The sequence below is a fragment of the Amphibalanus amphitrite genome, unplaced genomic scaffold (assembly GCF_019059575.1).
Source record: "Amphibalanus amphitrite isolate SeventyFive unplaced genomic scaffold, NRLGWU_Aamphi_draft 000852F_arrow, whole genome shotgun sequence".
Taxonomy (NCBI): Eukaryota; Metazoa; Arthropoda; class Thecostraca; order Balanomorpha; family Balanidae; genus Amphibalanus; species Amphibalanus amphitrite.
In genome coordinates, this window is record NW_024882346.1 from 183,226 (window position 1) to 199,108 (window position 15,883).

Below are 15,883 nucleotides of genomic sequence, written 5' to 3' on the forward strand. Positions count from 1 at the left end.
GTAAAAAAAGCATTGTCTTCTACCACAAATTTGCTAATTAACAATTTATCGCCTTTGAATTGAATATGTGTGAATAAGAAAAGATAAATAAAACCCTGTTGACGAGTTTTTCCTTAAAATTTGTATAAAATGCTCTTAATTAAAATCGACAAAGTTTTTCCTTTCCCTGAAATCCTTCACAATGCTAAGAGATCGGCCTTTCTTCATGCTAGTATACTAGGAAACCTTCAACATTAATTTGCTAAATGTACGTCTTTGCTGTTGAAATTAATATTGGTATTACGAAATTTGTCACAACATTCAAGAAAAATAACAATGAATCTCTATGATGCCAAAATGTAATGAAAAGTGTCATACATGCTATCGTAGTGATGAGCATTTTCACCGGCGAAAAAGATGGCATCAAATGGAACTTTGGGAGGCGATTGCGCGTTACAGGGTGAGGATAACGGAAAATGGACTGGACATCTGTGGTGAGGGCGGGCACCTCTTACGAAAACCGGTAAGTAAAAAAAAGGTGACAGTCTACCTTTAATCTAAGGAAAGACTACGCTCGCTTCGCTCGCTCCGTAATGATCCTATATTAAACCTTGCATGCTGTTATATCCACTAATCAAAAGATTGCCTCATGAAAAACATTGAGAAACACGCTGAGCAGTGTAGGTAGGTACTCGTCCACGATGACTTGTAATGTTGTTGTGACGTTGAGCCCGACTTTGGTGTCGACATATGACTTGTAGTGTTGATGTGGTGACATTGAGCCCGACTTTGGTGTCGACATATGACTTGTAGTGTTGATGTGGTGACATTGAGCCCGACTTTGGTGTCGACATATGACTTGTTGTGTTGGTGAGGTGACATTGAGCCCGACTTTGGTGTCGACATATGACTTGTAGTCTTGATGTGGTGACATTGAGCCCGACTTTGGTGTCGACATATGACTTGTAGTGTTGGTGAGGTGACATTGAACCCGACTTTGGTGTCGACATATGACTTGTAATGTTGTGGTGACATTGAACCCGACTTTGGTGTCGACATATGACTTGTAGTGTTGTGGTGACACGACTTTGGTGTCGACATATAACTTGTAGTGTTGGTGAGGTGACATTGAACCCGACTTTGGTGTCGACATATGACTTGTAGTGTTTTTATGGTGACAATGAACCCGACTTTCGTGTACGAGGCCTCTGTAATGGCCTCCGTAATTTAGCAGAGTCACTGGGCCATGCACATACCGGGTGGCCCAGAAAAAAAACGTTCCCAACTTTAAATCAATATTTCTCAGAAAGTGATAAAGATACAACATTGAAACTTCGAATAGTCAATGCGGCACACATTTTCAGTAAATGGTATGATTTTCATGGTGTTCGGTAAACTACTGTTTAAACGGTTCGTGTTTCAAGCATGTCATGTAAAAATTACTTTTTTGCTCCGATGTTTACTAAAAATGTGAGTGAACGGGTCACTTTCACCCCGCGGCACCGCGGCCTAGAGCCATGACTTCTGCAGCTAGTCTCATTGATGGTTCGGGTCTCAGGATGACACATTCCCTCAGGCAACCATGATGGCTCTGTGCCAGTGGCATCGGAAGAAGTTTCCAGTTTTCTAGCCATCTTGTGGCTCAAATGCTTTCCTGGCTGACATTCCCGGGAAAAGGTAGCTTTCAACCAGTTTTTTTTTGTCATCTGCTGGCAATGTTGTTTTTTCATAAGCTATTCTGTGGTCTTCTGGCACAGGAACCAGTCTGCTTTAGTTTGTTTTCCTTATCCGGTCGATTTACTGTTTGATCTACTGAAAGGAGGGTAATCAGCACTAATCCATGCACCGTGCCACTCCTGCTCGAAACATGATTTGGTGTTGAAACGAATGACATCCATGAGCATCATTTTGGCTCAGTATTTGAATATTTGGCACATAAGTGAGACAAAAAAAATAAAATAAGAACTTGGGTGCTGGTTTCATTCACGTGCTCTATTTTTTATTCTTTTTTATAACATGAGACGTCTAACCCAATCATCACTATCGTTTGACATCGGCAAAAAAAGCAAAAACGTCTTGCTTAATTCAACTCAAGATTGCCAGCTTGAAAATGATGGTATAGTGTTATAATTTGGCATACCAATGCGCAAAGAAATGACGCAAACTTGATGAAAATTTTGGCTCGTTATTTGTACTCGAATTTGATATATAGGCCTCCAAAGTTCGGAACGTTTTTTCTGGGCCACCCGGTATGTTCAGCCTTACGCACTGGCACTGCCAATGTTTTTTATATAAACCCAAACGTCAGATTTTCTTTTTTACCTGTATGTACATTACAAATTACGAATTCCTGAAATAGGAGTTGCAAGTTCAATGCACTATGCATTGTGGCGACGTCATCATTTCTCTGAATACCATGTACGCACAAAAGCATTAAATACGCACTTTCTTTGGTCAACTGTTACATAACGGTAATCTGTTAAAAAATCTTCAATCCATCATAGACCAACGCATAATCCAAGCTTTAACATGTCGATTGAAGCGCACAACCCATCTTAGTCACATCTCTTTTCCAATTGAAACGCAGCTGAAAATATTTTTGAATTACATAACTCGATTAAATTTTCTTCTACTCTGCCCTCCAATTGTCCGCCAATACAGAAAAGGCAAGACCACAGTGAAAAGGCGCATTTGCTGATCAAATCGATCAATCCGACCTATGCGTAGTGCGCTGCGTCTCCCCGGATGGCATGTCTCGAGGAGCCCACGCAGCGAGCAATCATTCTCTGTCGGGGCTGGCCGGTACGTCAGGCGCTGACGGAGACAGTGCGGGTCAGCGACAGCGTTCTCTGCGCCCTCCTGGGCCGGGGTCAGCCACCTGACCGCTCCGTCACCGGGGCAGAGGAGGGCAGAGGAGGGGGAGGGACAGGTGGGAGGCAAACAGCGATGGGAAGATACCGGGGACCTGTGTACCTGTGCGCGTGATGCAATCCAACAGGCGTTCGGTCACAGAGTGATGAATGCTGAACTTCCTGCCCTCCGACACCGAATTCATTTCTTGCTACACATTTAGGTGACAAGGCTACGTACGAGCTCGATGGCATGGATGTTTTCCGAACTCCTTAGACATTCACAGGCGTCAACGAGAGCCGTGATGCACTGGATGATTGTTCAGGTTTGAGTAAAACTTCAAGGAAAAAGGTGTATCCATGAATGCTTAAGAATATTGCAAAATCGTATAAATCCAATTGCCTATAGTCCGCAAACAAGGGTTTCAGCGTTAAGAAATGTAATTACTTTTCAATAATATAACTATATTCTATATAAATTTATCAATAAAATAAAATAACTTTTTAATTCAAAACTAGTTTTTTTAATGAGACGTTGGTTTAAAGTTAGATATTACTTAGTATTCAACTATATGGTGCAAGCTGATCGTAAATCTCCCTACTTTCTGGGTAGCTTAGGTACAGCACGGTGCTTAAAATAAAGATTCTGTCGAAATGTGCATGTCCCACTCCCAACGCAAAGCCAGATTATATGCATTATGCTTTGCAGTTACGAAATTATGCTGGCACAGGCAGTAGGTAAACAAAAAGCTTAGGAAAAACACGCTGAAGTGAACGACGGCAAGATTATCTACAAACACTGCTGGCCGACATTAAGTTATTTACCGTTTTACGTTTAACATATCCTACCTATTTGCATGGTTTCCAGAGCCTCTGGCTTAACCCTCGCATGTGTAGGGGGGTCGGATGAACCCCCCCCCCATGGTTTTTCGCGAATAACTCGCGTAAAAAGCGGTCGATTGCGACGAAACTTTCAGTACCCTCACATTGATCAATTTTACACCTACCCTGAACATTTTATGACCCTGACCCCAATGACCTTTGACCTGTGACCTCTTTTCCGAGACCATGCTTGGCCGGAACCGCGATTCCGCTATATGTCGGCTCGCATTAGCCGCGCGTTTGCAAGCTTTTCGTGGTTTCAAACGTTCAAACACATGGGTGTCGTTTTGTATAGGCATGGTAGGGCCCGAGCCCTACCAATAATTTTGGAAATTTAACATTATGCCTATGGCGTTGCGTGGAAAGAATCGCTTTGAATTGGCAAAAATTTACATTAGAGCCCTACCAATAATTTTCGGAAAGTGTCGCCCCTGTTCAAACATGTGATTTGATGTTGCTCCCATGCATTAGGGTGGGTGTCAAGGTCACCTGAAGGTCAGGTCAGGTCATTGACCTTTGGTGACCTCGGTTTACTTTTTCGAGTTTTACATGTTTCTAGGCTAGTTTCTGGAGCTGAATTCGAATTTAGCAACCATTTGAACATTTACGAAGTAGTTTTGGTGACTTCGTAACATGTTACGAAGCTGTCAGAGGCGGTTGACACGTAATACGAATACCCGTCACGACGCCTACCTACTGGTTGACCTGACCTGACCTGACCCGACCTGGTCTAAATGCTTAAAGACGTCATCTGTGATCAAAACTAACACGATATTCGTGATCAGCACCCCGAAAACCCCCTTAGCAGCCACACTTTACGACTTTCTAACAGGTCCCGATTTTCCCGACCTTGGGTCATTGACCTGACCTGGAAGGTCAACCAATGACCTATAGGACCTTAAAATTGGGTATCATCGGCTTTCTCTCGTCACGGGCAACACGCTCGTTTTTTCCGCGAAGCTCTAGCTCAATCAGGGGCCAAACGGCAAGGGGGGGTCCAACCGACCCCCCCCCCCCCCCTACACATTTTCTTGTAGCGTCGTTCATAATTGCATTATTCCACATTTAGTAAATGTCTACATGTTTCGGGGTAACACCGACCGTTGGGTAACACCGCCCGAGCTCAGCAGGCAACGAAATTTTGCAGATTGCTGGACTATTAACCCTCGCCGGCACAGGCCATTTTGAGTCCTTCGACGGCACAAGGGGGGGGGGGGTTGGTACGACCCCCCCCTCGCGTTTGGCCCCTGATCGAGCTAGAGCTTCGCGGAAAAAACGAGCGTGTTGCCCGTCACGAGACGAAGCCGATGATACCCAATTTTAAGGTCCTAGATCATCGGGTGACCTTCCAGGTCAGGTCAATGACCCGAAAACCGGGAAAATCGGGACCTGTTAGAAAGTCGTAAAGTGTGGCTGCTGTGGTTTTCCGGGGTGCTGCTCACAAATATCGTATTAGTTTTGATCAGCGATGATGTCTTTAAGCATTTAGACCAGGTCGGGTCAGGTCAGGTCAGGTCAACCGGTAGGGGTTGTGACGGGTATTCGTAATGCGTGTCAACCGCCTCGGACAGCTTCGTAACCTGTTACGAAGGCACCAAAACTACTTTGTAACTGTTCAAATGGTTGCTAAATTCGAATTCAGCTCCAAAAACTAGCCTAGAAACATGTAAAACTCGAAAAAGTGAACCGAGGTCACCCGAGGTCACCAAAGGTCAATGACCTGACCTGACCTTCAGGTGACCTTGACACCAACCCTAATGCATGGGAGCAACATCAAATAACATGTTTGAACGTTTGAAACCACGAAAAGCTTGCAAACGCGCGGCTAATGCGAGCCGACATGCGCCGAACCGCGATTTCGCCCAAACATGGTCACAGAAAAGAGGTCACAGGTCAAAGGTCATTGGGGTCAGGGTCATGAAATTTTCAGCGTAGGTGTAAAATTGATCAATGCGAGGGTACTGAAAGTTTCGTCGCGATCGGCCGCTTTTTACGCGAATTATTCGCGAAAAACCTTAGGGGGGGTTGCATCACCCCCCCCCCCCCTGTGCCGGCGAGGGTTAAGTTGTTCTTGTCATCGTAAATTTTGAGGCGTTTTAGTATATTGATAAAATACAGTGGAAACGATTTTATTATATATCCCTGGTACAATATAGTACTCATTTATAGAACTAGACGACAGGTCCCAAAATTTCATTTTCTCGAAATTTTTCATTATCCTCTCAAAAGAAAACATAGCAACAACGTTCTTTCTTTATTTGAAATGCGCCACTCCTGGGTTAGGTGTCACAATGTGCTATTAAATACCAAATTTCCCAAGTAGGCGGTGTTACCCAAGTGCCTGCATTTTTCTAAAAAATCCTTCAATATGGCAGCACGACAAAAAAAAATTCGCTCGAGCAGGAGCACGTAGTACGTACCTAATGCTTGGATGAGTCCTAATTATGGCATAAAATGCTACTTCAGGACTTATGTCTGTCAAAAAAAGATAAGTTTACTTCTGCTTATTATGCTATAAAAAGTATAAAACGTATTCACGAAACGCAAAATAGTAATTTCTCGCAAATCACCTAAACCAATGCGGTACACTATACCCATACCTGCTAGCTTCTGTTGACGTTACGCTGCCAAAAGACAGTCAGCTGTCGCCCTATAGACCTTTTTATATTTCTGATATCGGGGTGGGCGGTGTTACCAAAAGGGCGGTGTTCCCCTATCTTCGCCTATTCAAGATTGATTAGCTAAGTCATTGATTGATAGTTTCTACTTATAGAAGAATACCTAGTGAGTGCTATGAAATCAAATATGACATTCTTTTATTAAGTATGGTGAATAACTGGGGATGAGTTATGCTGACGGAACTTTGGGCTTGGCAGGCATTGGATTCAAAGTGGCTGAGTGGTTATAAGTGGTTATATCCCTCAGATCCCTTGATGAAACATGCGTGGCGGATGCCACGTCTGGCACACATTTTACACGATAGTGACAGAACAGCAAGTAACAGCATGGGCGTGAGCGTCTTCGGCTTCGCACGAATGCAACATGTATCCTCCCTCAAGCTGATCCGAATCCAACTAATCGTGTGACACATCTCTGACCCGATTCTGCCTCCAAATCAGCGGATTGACCCGATCCGATTCAATCCGATACAACCGGAAGACCGTTCTGCCCCATTACACTGTCTGTATGGCGGTACAGCGAGGAGCAGTAGAGGCGAAACACCTTCAATTAAGGGGGGGGGGGGCACTGCCGACTTTTGGTCCCATTCTTTCCATGCAACGCCCATAGGGCTTATGTTAAAATGCCAAAATCAAAGGGGGGCACAGTGCCCCGGTGCCCTCCACGTTCCGCCGCCTATGACGAGGAGCACCCCAGGTCACCGCCCACACCGCGTCTCGGAGTCTCCTTGTCTCTCACAAGTCTCACATCCCATCAGATATTCGGCATCCGGGAGAGGTCACCGTCGCCGTGACCCGGACGACCTTTGACTGTGTTTAACGCTCAGAAGACACCAGCGGGGACTAAGGGGGACTGGGAGAGGATTCCCCGACGGAGGACATATGGGGGAGCCCGGCGTGGCGGGAGTTTTGGACAGTCCTGAGGTCACCTCGGGGTGGGAGTCACTCGGGAGGAGTCACATTGGGTCGGGCCGGTCACCTTGGGAAGATGGCATCAGTGAGAGGATAGAAGGCACTAAATGGGACTGGCCAGGATGTAGCGGGAATGGCCCGGGAGAGTAGGTACCTACATCAGTTGGGCAGATATGGCAGCTGCATTTATTCATGGAGCTGCCATATTCTTATCTCATCGCCGTAACAGTTCTGAGTTCTGACGGATACCTAGATGGACAAGCATGATAGCTGACCGAACGATGGACCCAAGTTGGACATATTTTGGACGAAAATTTAGATGATTACGAATTAATATTCGATGGCTCATAATTGAATGACAATGGTTTGAACTTTGAAGAGGCTTACCAAAATGCAGAAAATGATGAATTAGGTATGGAGCAAAATGGTTTCCGCCCACAAAAATATTGTTCACAAATCGCACCAACTGGCTCATCAGAAATTGGCGTCATATTAGGCACCTATATCGGCGTGCCCCGCGGTCACTCATCGAAATGGGGAAGGGGCGCTTCTGCTGTGGCGGTCCTAACTACTGGCTACTGCAACAGCTCACTGATATCCACTCTGGCTGAACTAACTGACTTCTGAGACAGTGTTCCATCGCCACCTGAAACTGTACCTATCCGAAACGCCGACTGACGTTTACTTTTACGCCACAAATAGGTAGGTACTGGTAGGTATTTAGGCATTCACTTGCCAACACGAGCGCATCAATTAACCAGCTAAAGATCGGGAAAGCTGCGTATGGGCTTTTCCTCAGTTACACTTCTCGGAACGCTAACGCTGAACGCTGCCCGTTCCCGCAGCCCAGCCCTCGTCCGTCGGGATGTCGCCTCACGTATTTCCGGTTACGTCCGCCCTCCCCCCCCCCCCATCACCGGACCTTGGAGCAGACGTACGCCTCAATCTCCTCTCCCAGACGCCGACAAAAGATCGGACGTGTCCCCCGCTGAAAAACGGCAGCGCCATACGCACGCACAGTGCGCTGCAGCGGGGTTTGCCGTCGGTCCGGAGGGGCGGATGGGTGATGAAAGAGCTCCCGCCAGGTCGACGCGACGCTCTGCGGTGTGCGACTCAGAGCGACCCTGACCCGAAGAGGACCCGGAGCGGAACGGACGCTGCAGAGACGGTACAGGGTAGCCGTCGGCCGCGGGATGCTGCCGGGGAGACGTCCACGCCACGAGCGGAAACGGAACCAGGAAACGGGCCATTGTTCTGTATACGCATTACGTATTCGCACGGTGTCACACGGCTCGGTCTCTCCAAGAGCCTGTCGACCGGGATGGGGCTGGTCTTGCAAGGTATCTTGAAGATGTGAAAAGTTGGCTAGAACATACCTATTTATCGCTATCCAAGAACAACTTGTCTTGTAAATTTGATGACTATCAACATTCAACGCCAAAATTGATTAAGACGGTAGCTTGAGGAAGAAACTTGGAATCGATGTCCGAAGCTAGGGTAACCAATTCATCAAGGAGAAATTGGGTTCGCGCACTGTCTGGTAGGTAATAATTACAGAGTAATAGTCGTTTTCAACTCACAATAGAACAACAACAAGCTTTTGCGTTGATATCCATGCGTCAGTCCTAACCAAACGAGAGAGATTAGTATTGAGTACCTAGTACCCCGTCCGCCTCTATTGAGTTAGAGATTTGCTGGAATGCATTCTTTTCACCAAACGCTTGATGCCTGTTTAGAAGATACCAGCAACTTATCACCCCAGTTGCCAGGCCAATGCGGTATTGATTTCTCCAATGATTCAATGTTCCCGATGGTGATTAGTCCGATAAGTCACATAGTTCACAACCATCAGCGAAAAAACTTAACAAAAGTGGTCACTATTGTGCGTCGACTTTGACAGAGCAATGGATCCCGTTTGAGTCAGGGCCTGGATCTCCTCGAGTCACGGGCTTGCATTTAACGAAATAAACAGCACAGAGGGACGATGGTTGACTTCCATTGCGGTCGAAACCACCACCACCAGTAACATTTTAAATGGTATTAGCAGTGCATAGCAAGTTATATCGATTATTCAAAGCTGTTTCTACACACCGGTATAAAATACTCCGCTTTAGGGTAAGACAAACGTACATTTGCATTCTATATTTGTAGACCCCAAAAGGTCAAACATTTTTCTTATTGTAAAGGAAAGTAGTTGGGCAAAAATCACACCAAACACTTCAGTACATATAATTTATCATGAAAAGCAACAAATGTTCCATAAAACGGTTTCCATTACGCGTCAACAACTACGCTTTGTGTCCAACGTACGCAAACAACGTAACGCACACCAAACATTATTTTGACCTTGAAGAATCACAGCCATCGATCATATACAAAACATCTTAAAATCATCATAAACAATCAATACGAATTAGCTGCCCAGGCGTATGAAAAGATTAAAACTGGGTAACAGGCTCATTGACTGCACATTTTCCACATGACATGACATGACTGACCCGGGATCAATCATAAAAAATGTCTACACCAGTCAGCATTCACTGCTGAGTAGACGGTGGTGTGAGGAGCTGGCCGGTAGTAGGTGATGCGGGCGACACGAGCTCAACGGGTGTCACCGGCAGCAGCGCCGCCACCTCTAATACCTCCAGTGCAGGGGGCGCCGCCGGGCCGGCCTCCAGCGCAGGGGGCGCTACAGGACAGGGCGCAGACAGCGGCACCGCCGGAACCACCGCCTCCGACCCGTCCGTCGGCCGTAACTCCACGTGCAGCTGCATGTGTGAGCGCACGTGCGACCTCTGCGAGAACCGCTTCTCACAAAGAGGACACGAAAACGGTCGCTCGCCTGTGTGCGAGCGCATGTGAACCTTCAGCTTGTGCTGCGTCGGGAAGCCCTTGTCGCAATGCTCACACCGCGCTGCCACCTCCCTGTTGTGAACGAATCGCACATGCCTCTCCAAGATCTGCTTCCTTTTAAATGCTGCGCCGCACGTGGTACACACGTGCGGCCTCTCCTCCTGGTGCGACAGTTTGTGGGCGTTCAACGCCGAGTTGCACGTGAACGTGGCGCCACACACCTCGCACACGCAGTCTCGCTCGGCGCTGTGCGCGGACGCCAGGTGACAGCGCAGGATCGAGTTATAAATGAAGCGCCGAGGACAGTGTGGACACGGGAAACGAGCCTCCACTGCGCCGTGACGAACCATGTGCTGCTGCATGGACGCCTTGGACGAGAACATGGCCGGGCACTGGTCACACGCGAACCGCTTGCCCTGGTGTTTATATATGTGCACATTGAGCGCATTGCGGGTCTTAAACGAACTATCGCAGCCCTCCTCCGGGCAGGTGAAGCGTCCCGCGCCGGCCGAGTGCGTGAGCGAGTGTTTGTTGTAGCGTTTCTGACCGAGGAACTCCTTACCGCAGACGGGACAGGTGATGGTTTTCAACCGCTCCGGGAAGTGCACGTAGCTGCGGTGAGTGGAGAGCGCCGGCTCCGTGCTGTAAACCTTGCCGCACAGCTCGCACGCCCACTTGTTGAAGTGGATACCCTGGTGTTGGCGCAGCGCAGGACGGGACGAGAAGCGCCGGTCACAGTGTGAGCACGCGTACGGCCGCGCGCCCGTGTGAGAGTTGACGTGGCCGTCGAGCGCGCGCCACGTGCGAAACTCCTTGCCACAGGTGGTACATTGTTTGCCGGAGGACCCCGAGCGGCGGATGGAGGGGTCGTCAGCCGTGGTGCTGCCGGTCGCCTCGTCGTCCGAGGCAGGCACAGTCTGCGAGAAAAGAGGGTCAGAAGATGTGAAAATGTAACAGACAATGCGGATATCATAAATCTGTGTCGACAAAAGGTCAATATCATCAAATGACAGGTTTATGAGGTGGTCATTCGGAATTAGAGCACACTGTACTAATTCTAAATCAATTTTAAACCGCTTTATCCAGTCTAGCGTGGGCTCAGACACATTGACAAGCTGCATCTGCCAGCTATTTCGAAAAAGCAAGGACAGCACCAGGCACGTATCGTGATGAATAAGAACAATGATTGAGGACAACCAACCTCAGAGATTTCCTCCGTCGTGTTCTCTTCTTTTTCACCGTGTGGAGGACTGACGGCACATTTATCGTTTTTGGAGTCCAGCTCATCATCTGAGAGCGCCGCGTTGGCCCCGTTCACTTTGTGACTGGTTAACTCCATATCAAGGCCAACAGACTGGAACAAAACACACCATGGTATTAAGTGCACTATTAATCAATGAGTTTTAGGGATTACATATGATGAAGAAAAAAAAAACAATGCAAAAGCAAAGAAAGGAAAGTGAGGATATGCTGAACACAGACAAAATTTCTGCAATTTACATATCTAACTTTAAATAAAAAAAAACTTTAAATATCATTCAAGCAAGTCACAGTACCTAATAACACGACGTTCATTAAGCTGGGCGAAGCTCAACTCAATTTGTACATTAAACTTTGTATCTAGCCTGGCGTGCAGCAGCCGACACGGCACACCGACCTGTCTCTTCTGAGCGCCCTGCCGGTGGCGGCGCCAGAACAGCCGCTGCGCCGTCTCCAGCTCTCGGCGGTGGCCATCGATGGCTCGCAGCAGCTCGGCACACGCGCGGCACAGCCACAAGGGCGCGCTGTCGGCACCGAGCAGGGTGGCGGCAGCACGGCAGGCCGCCTCATCGCCAGCAGACGCCTCGGCCACCTCTGCCGCGCATACCTCACACGCTGAGCCTTGTTCTGACATTGACACGACCTCCGAGACCCTCTCTGAAGCTGTCAGAACCTCTGACGGGTCGTGTGGTGTGACAGACTGGAGGCTGGCCATTTCACACAGCCCCAGCTAATGTTGTCACAGGAGATGCACCCTGATGAGGCTAAGAGCTGCCTGGCTGTAACAGGGATGAGAAAAACATTATCCGCAGTCACGTCAGCCACTGCTGGCCTGGCCAGTGCTGTCAGTTACTTATAACTCAGTTAAGTTAAGCCAGAAGGGGTCAAGAGGTTAGGGAAGGCATTACAATTATTGAAGATTGAGATTTTAATTTGCTTCCAAATTTCTAATGAAGATTAGGGCATCATTAATGCCTGACTTTTGTAATGAAACTCTTATGACACAACAAAACTTCTTGATGTAAAAACTTCCTTCAAGTACACCAACCAGACCTTTCAATTCAAACTTCAATTTAACCATGGTACCAGCCCAGGTACAGATTCTGGGTACCTATTAGATAGATTAATTACCTACATCAACTGCCAGGTCCAGAAAAGCAGTCTTGGATGCTGCAGGTTGCAGGGGAAGGGGTCATATCTTTTACAAGTTCCCAAGACTCCTTACCTAGATTCTGATCTTTATGAGCTGCTGTGCAAATTTACCAATTTTCCTTAATTTGAAATTAGCTGTTTAGTCTGTGTATTTTGTTCCCAAAACCTACATTTTTTATATCAGGCACTTTCAGGATCAGGGGAGATAATAGGCCCAAATGCTCCCTGGAGCAATAAGTGGATCCGTCAATCACTTTCAGTACATGTGCATGCTAATATCATATATATAGGTAACATTGCAACGGGTCATCAATGATCAAAATGTGTTGTTGATCTTCTTACTAGTGGTGCTAATCAAAACTTGGACCTTCAGAATTCTGATTTTGTCCAATATCAAATTCGGGGTTTGGAATTTGAATGAAGACAAGCAGGCTGCTTTGGACATTGGAAAATCACTTGCTACACCTTAGTATTTTTAAACAGTAATCATGTATAGCATTGATTGGTAAAAAGAAAGCTTGGTCATCAATTAACACTTTTGGACTGGTAAAAGAACATTCAATGTAAATTAGATGAGTTTTGAGTCATGTTAATTATTGTGTAGTTATCAAACAACTTTGGACAAATAGCTGGCTTGGATATCTTTGGACACACAGTTAACGGGAATGCTGGCCATTGAACACACAGACATTTTATGAAATGGGTAGTTCACAGCACTACCTACTATTCACAATTATTTCAAAATTAAAACGTCAGTTGGCCTTGCTGGTATCGGACATCAGTATTGCTTTACACATCATCATCCGCTATTTTATATGTGGCTGAAAAACTAGGGGGCAACTTCAGGCTGAGAAATAAAGCATTTTCGTGTCCATAATCATAATGGTAAGAGCACAGCCAAGCCCCATCATCGAGAGCGGTCAGCGGCGGGCACACAAGCCTTCCACAAAACAATGCTCACAGGACACAGATCAGTAGGCGGAACTATGGTCAAGCGTACCCATTTTCGGGAACGCATTATCGTTCCCATGTTTGGGAACGATAAACCCATATATGGGAACGCCATGTAGGCATTATTTAAAACACGATAAAGAACCGTTAAATGACGTCCAAAAAATATAAAACGATCGTGAACCGCCTGATATTTGTCTCAATATTGTTGGGAAAGAGTTTGATATTGTAAGGCCCATCCTAGTTTCAAATCGTTCCCCTATTTCTAAAGCAGTCCATCATCCGGGCCGCGAGCCCAAATTTGGGAACGCTCTCGTACACTGGCGCTGCAAGCGTTCCTTATTATGGGAACGGCGTACCCAAAATTGGGAACGATTTCACCGACGCCTTTCAGGGGCTCTTTTCATTAACAAACATTACGTCCAACGCCGCAAATTATTGTTAACGCAACAATCATCAGATGACCTTTCCGGCAAGACCGTCGCATGTTTCGCCCGGTCTTCTGCGCTTTTATTCCCGTCGATCTCGCAGCGGGCACGCCCCCCTCTGCAGGATTACGTAATTCACAACGCTCAGCGATGTTCAACAAGGTCTTCCATACCTATATCCACCGTCCGCGCCGAGGGTGGAGACATGTCAAGCACCTGTCCGTTTATCACCGATAGTTGACGAGCACAAGGAAGTATCCAAAAATGGGAACGCTGAATATGTTACACCCTCAAAACACCTAGTCCCAATGAAAATCTAGTTTTTTCCTTTCTTGATGAGTGTAAGTGGCAAAAGGCCTGGTAGGATGGGCACGAGGAATGATCGAAATCAGCATAAAAATTATAAATAAGCCACACAGAGCGACCTATATAAGAGAAATTCCCCCAAAACGATCACGCTTAGAAACACGGAAGACAAAAACCACGCTCATGACGCTCCTTATAAAACAGCTCTAAACAGCTAGCATCCAAATAAAATATGTCTTTCTGGGATGATAAAATACAGCTGAATAATTTTAAACCACTGAAACTGAGTTTACAACAGTAGTTCGGTAAAATCACTGACGTTCCATGCGGACGTGCGCCCCGACACCAAATGTCACCAATATTACCCCCGGACTGTCCGCGTGTTCGCTTGCATATGTCAGCATCTGGTGTCGCTAGTATGAAACTTCATAACCAGGCGAAAATTATTATACTTGACCTCAAAATGTAAAAAACGCTTCATTTTCCTTAAAATTGCAAGTTAAATGTAGTATAACCCATGTTTTCACCATTCCATCATTTCAAAAAATCATTAAAAATATCATTCGACGGTCAATTTCCTTGTGCAACGGTCAGATTAAAGATAATTTTATAGAGATTTAGTAGATACTTAAATTAGCGTGCACTTTTTTGAGACGTGATGCACTAATGAGTTTTAGTGGGCGAACGGCCGAAAAATTACCTTCCGTTCCCATAAATGGGAACGCCCGTTCCCATATTTGGGAACTCCGTTCCCAAAAATGGGAACGTTCCTATATTTGGGTACTCATGACCATAGTTCCGCCTACTGAGATGAATGAGACTTACGATGTTAATGTGGGCATTAGAAGTTTGAGCAGTTCAGGGAGGCAATTGAATTTATTTTCATGCCTATTTTGAGATAAAATAATTCAATTCAAATCACCCACATTATCCAAACCCAAGGCCGTATCCAAACAAAGGCAATAATCCAAACGCAATCCGCAATCGTGCTAAACTGCGCCAGAACTCGCCGCTGACGTTTGTTTACTAGTCAGCTGGACGTCTGTCAAACTAGCAGCGAGCAGCGAGCAGCGAGTCCAGCAGCGAGAAACGGGCCATCCCGATTTAGCTGAAATTTGGCTCACAGAGCCTTCTCAGCACGCTGATTCCGAAAATCATGGTCTCTAGGGTGGAAATATTGACCGTTCTCGAGATAGAACCCTCTAAAGTTCTTACCATCCATGACCGGGCCATCCCGATTTGGCTGAAAATTGGCTCACAGAGCCTTCTCAGCACGCTGATTCCGAAAATCATGGTCTCTAGGGTGGAAATATTGACCGTTCTCGAGATAGAACCCTCTAAAGTTCTCACCATCCATGACCGGGCCATCCCGATTTGGCTGAAAATTGGCTCACAGAGCCTTCTCAGCACGCTGATTCCGAAAATCATGGTCTCTAGGGTGGAAATATTGACCGTTCTCGAGATAGAACCCTCTAAAGTTCTTACCACCCATGACCGGGCCATCCCGATTTGGCTGAAAATTGGCTCACAGAGCCTTCTCAGCACGCTGATTCCGAAAATCATGGTCTCTAGGGTGGAAATATTGACCGTTCTCGAGAAAGAACTCTCTAAAGTTCTTACCATCCATGACCGG

General features: G+C 46.5%; 1 protein-coding gene across 4 annotated transcripts; it reads right to left on the reverse strand.

Moving 5' to 3' along the window:
- Nucleotides 1-9,409: 9,409 nt before the first annotated feature.
- Nucleotides 9,410-15,253, reverse strand: LOC122367124 (oocyte zinc finger protein XlCOF6-like). Of its 4 annotated transcripts, none has more exons than XM_043339942.1 (4): nucleotides 15,076-15,253; nucleotides 11,811-12,192; nucleotides 11,355-11,507; nucleotides 9,410-11,070 (listed from the first exon to the last, which is right to left on the reverse strand). In XM_043339942.1, the coding sequence occupies exons 2-4, from the start codon at nucleotides 12,126-12,128 to the stop codon at nucleotides 9,838-9,840; spliced, it is 1,704 nt and encodes a 567-aa protein (XP_043195877.1). In that variant the 5' UTR covers nucleotides 12,129-12,192; nucleotides 15,076-15,253; the 3' UTR covers nucleotides 9,410-9,837. The 4 variants fall into 4 exon arrangements, with proteins under 4 accessions (XP_043195877.1, XP_043195880.1, XP_043195876.1 ...); XM_043339945.1 differs by having other exon boundaries at nucleotides 15,206-15,252; XM_043339941.1 differs by having other exon boundaries at nucleotides 15,177-15,223.
- Nucleotides 15,254-15,883: the final 630 nt, after the last annotated feature.